The 3,598-nt window shown below is 35.1% G+C and overlaps 1 protein-coding gene across 1 annotated transcript; it reads left to right on the forward strand.

Annotated features, from left to right (window-relative positions):
- Nucleotides 1-434: 434 nt before the first annotated feature.
- LOC111399188 (protein NRT1/ PTR FAMILY 6.3-like) lies at nt 435-3,595 on the forward strand (the record flags this gene model as incomplete). Its single annotated transcript, XM_023026455.1, has 5 exons — nt 435-653; nt 750-927; nt 1,023-1,062; nt 1,443-2,008; nt 3,181-3,595. Coding segments are annotated over exons 1-5 (1,320 nt in total), but the record flags the coding sequence as incomplete, so codon positions are not given.
- Between the last annotated feature and the right edge of the window lie 3 nt (nt 3,596-3,598).

A 3,598-nucleotide genomic window follows, 5' to 3' on the forward strand; every position in this document is an offset into this window, starting at 1 on the left:
AGTAAATTTTCCATTTTTGCTTTGAGATAGGTTTGAGTACGCTAGTTTCTTTAATTAAAACAAAATTAAATACTTCTATGATACGATAATTAATTCCAAACTAAGTATTTATACATTGAACTCGGAAATTTTAGATGCTAATATTAAGAAATATATTAAAGATGCTGAGATGCTTTTGACTAATCTGAAAAATAATTAAAGATGTTGTCCACACTTATCCAATATATCCTTGTTTGGAAAGTTTAATTTATGACAAAGCTAATAATTAATTTTATTCATATTTTATGTGTCTCGTAATTTTTTAACTACACATTTCATCAATATTTATTTAAATCTACTTACCGAACAAGGGCATAATAAAGATTACATAAATGATCCTATAAAATTATTGGAATTCAAAGGCCACAGCTAGCTATAAGAAGGACCTTGGAATCAACTCAAATCTGCCAGAATTAAAGACCCGTGGGCCTTCTCCGTTAAATTTCCTCTGCTAAAATACAAATCTCATAGTACAAAACCTTTCTGCATTCGAATGGCACTCCCTGAAACCGAACAAGAAGCTGCTGAAACTCTCCTGGATGCCTGGGACTACAAAGGCCGCCCTGCCCTAAAATCCTCCTCTGGCGGTTGGGCTTGTGCCGCCATGATTTTAGGTCGAGTACTGCATATACCAAACATGCTCTGTGCATCTAGGGTCTAATTATTTAATCCCGTTTCTAATATTTGGCTTGTTATCCATTTGTGATCAGGAGTCGAGGCTTGCGAGAGGTTGACAACCCTAGGAATAGCTGTTAACCTGGTGACATATTTAACTGCTACCATGCATTTGGGCAATGCTACCTCTGCAAATACAGTCACTAATTTTCTTGGAACTTCTTTTATGCTGTGTTTACTTGGTGGCTTTGTCGCGGATACATTTTTGGGAAGGTAATTAATGTTCGAAGATTTAATTTACTTACATATATATTATTCTTAATTAACAATTTTTTTTGTTGATTAAATTCGTTGAATTTTTCTTACAGGTACTTGACTATTGGCATCTTCGCAACTGTTCAAGCAATGGTTAGTTTATCTTGTTTTACTGAACCCTTCTACTTGTCTGAATTTTCTGGAGAATATTTTGTATAATTCTATAATATGAAATGATAAAGCGTGGTTAACTTCCAAGATTCTGGATCTGTAGATTTTTTCTTAAACTTATAAACTTATTGTACATGTTAAGACTTTTTTCTTTGTGATATCTTGCTAAGACATATCAATTAGTCCATGAAAAAATCGATCCAATTTGTTCGAGAATACTATTTTTATTTCTTGTGATAAGAAAAATCGGAAGGGGAAAAAAGAGTGTACTAGAACGAAAAAAGTAATAGTAATTTCAACACTTCTGGCTAGTTGTGAATTTATTATACAATCTGAATATTTTATATTGTTTTTATGATTAGGGAGTAACAATCTTGACAATCTCAACTATAATTCCAAGTCTTCGACCGCCAAAATGTTCCCCGGGCAGAGAATCGTGCATCCCTGCTAGTGGAATGCAGCTAGTTGTTCTTTACATAGCATTGTATCTAACCGCACTCGGGACCGGGGGCCTAAAATCGAGTGTTTCAGGCTTTGGGTCAGACCAATTTGAGGATTCGGACAAGAAAGAAAGAGAACAAATGACCAAGTTCTTCAGCTGGTTCTTCTTCTTCATAAGCATTGGATCACTTGCTGCAGTGACAGTTCTTGTTTACATTCAAGACAATTTGGGGAGGGAATGGGGATATGGAATTTGTGCATGTGCCATTGTTTTTGGTGTAGTTGTGTTTTTGGCAGGCACAAGACGATATCGTTTCAAGAAACTTGTGGGAAGTCCTTTGACGCAGATCGCCTCAGTGTTTGTGGCCGCATGGAGGAAGAGACACATCGAGCCGCCGTCCGATCCTTCCCTTCTATACAGTGTTGATGATATTGAAGTAAATAGCAAGAAGAAGAAGCAAAAATTACCGCACAGCAAAGAGTTCAGGTAACTTACTTTACTGTAACAACTGTCTCCTAGTAGTATATTTCTTTCAAGCGAGGTCATCAAATATATGAAATAATTCATACCTTATAATCTAATTTAAGTCAAAATGAAAAAGAAAATCATACCTTCTTATTTTTTGTGTGCATTATTTGCATATGATGAAATAGTATACAATGAATTACAGCCCACAGAATGCAAATGAATTAATTATTGGACCTATTGAGGCCAATTAACCTGGAAACTTATCACTAATTTGTGGTCCACTTGATAGCAAACTGCCAACCAAAAGAAAGAAAAAGGTGTCACATATATGATTGGTTCCTAGAATTATTGATAAGAATATTTAATGATCAATTAAATATTATACTACATGACATGCTGTTCGATATTTCCATACAAAAAAAGTGGGCCAGCTGTGGGTTAATCACAAGAAAAATAATTTAATTCTAATTTCTTGTTTTGACCTTTGGAAACCAAAGAATTTTGTCTAGCGCTTTGATCGTAGTATGACATCAAAAGATTGATTACTAAAGCAGGTAGAAAAATCACCGAGTCAAATAAATTGTCATAGGTCTTATAATTATTGACCAAAATAATAATATAAGACGTACAGTATTCAACAAATCGCCATAAAATATAAGAGACAAAATTTAAAATTTAATATTTATTTTTTATTAAATCTTCTTCATGCCTTGCTACATTTACATTAAAGTTTATATAAGAGATTACATAATACTCACATAACACTCTATCATTTGCTATTTTAGAACATAATCAACTTTTCATCCAATCATTTCCCTCCACATTATTTTTGGAAGTCGTTATGTACCATTTTTTATGTACAAGTAGCAAAATCCTATATACCATACCCTTGGGCAAGTACTGCATAATACCATGACTAAATTAAACTAGATAAAATCCAAGATCATGAGCCACTGGACAATTTGTCGCCTACTCGATCACGATCCTTGTCTCTTGCATCAATATAATTACAAACACACATATAAAATAGTAAATACCTTCCCCATATATGACTAAGGTTTGGTGGACCCCTTTTGGTCATCAGATGAGACAAGAAACACTCAGCATAAGATTTAGATAACTTGTTTGGCATCGAAAAAGTAAAAATATTGCTTTTCGTTTTCTAACATTTTATTTATTTTGGTTTCAAGGTTCCTTGACAACGCAGCAATCAAAGATCCTGAAATATCTATGGTGAGTAAGTGGTATCTTTCAACGTTAACCGACGTAGAAGAAGTCAAGTTGGTGGCTAGAATGCTACCCGCATGGGCCACAACAATAATGTTTTGGACTGCCTATGCCCAAATGACCACATTCTCAGTGTCACAGGCCACCACAATGGATCGACACATCGGAAAATCGTTCCAAATTCCGGCTGCCTCCCTAACTGTCTTCTTTGTCGGTAGCATTCTCCTAACCGTCCCAATTTACGATCGCATCATTGCTCCGATTTGCAGAAGGATTATAAAGAACCCTCACGGTCTCACTCCATTACAACGTATAGGAGTCGGCCTAGTACTATCGATACTAGCCATGGTTGCAGCTGCACTTACTGAAATCAAGAGGCTA

Source organism: Olea europaea, chromosome 8, assembly GCF_002742605.1.
Source record: "Olea europaea var. sylvestris chromosome 8, O_europaea_v1, whole genome shotgun sequence".
Taxonomy (NCBI): domain Eukaryota; kingdom Viridiplantae; phylum Streptophyta; class Magnoliopsida; order Lamiales; family Oleaceae; genus Olea; species Olea europaea.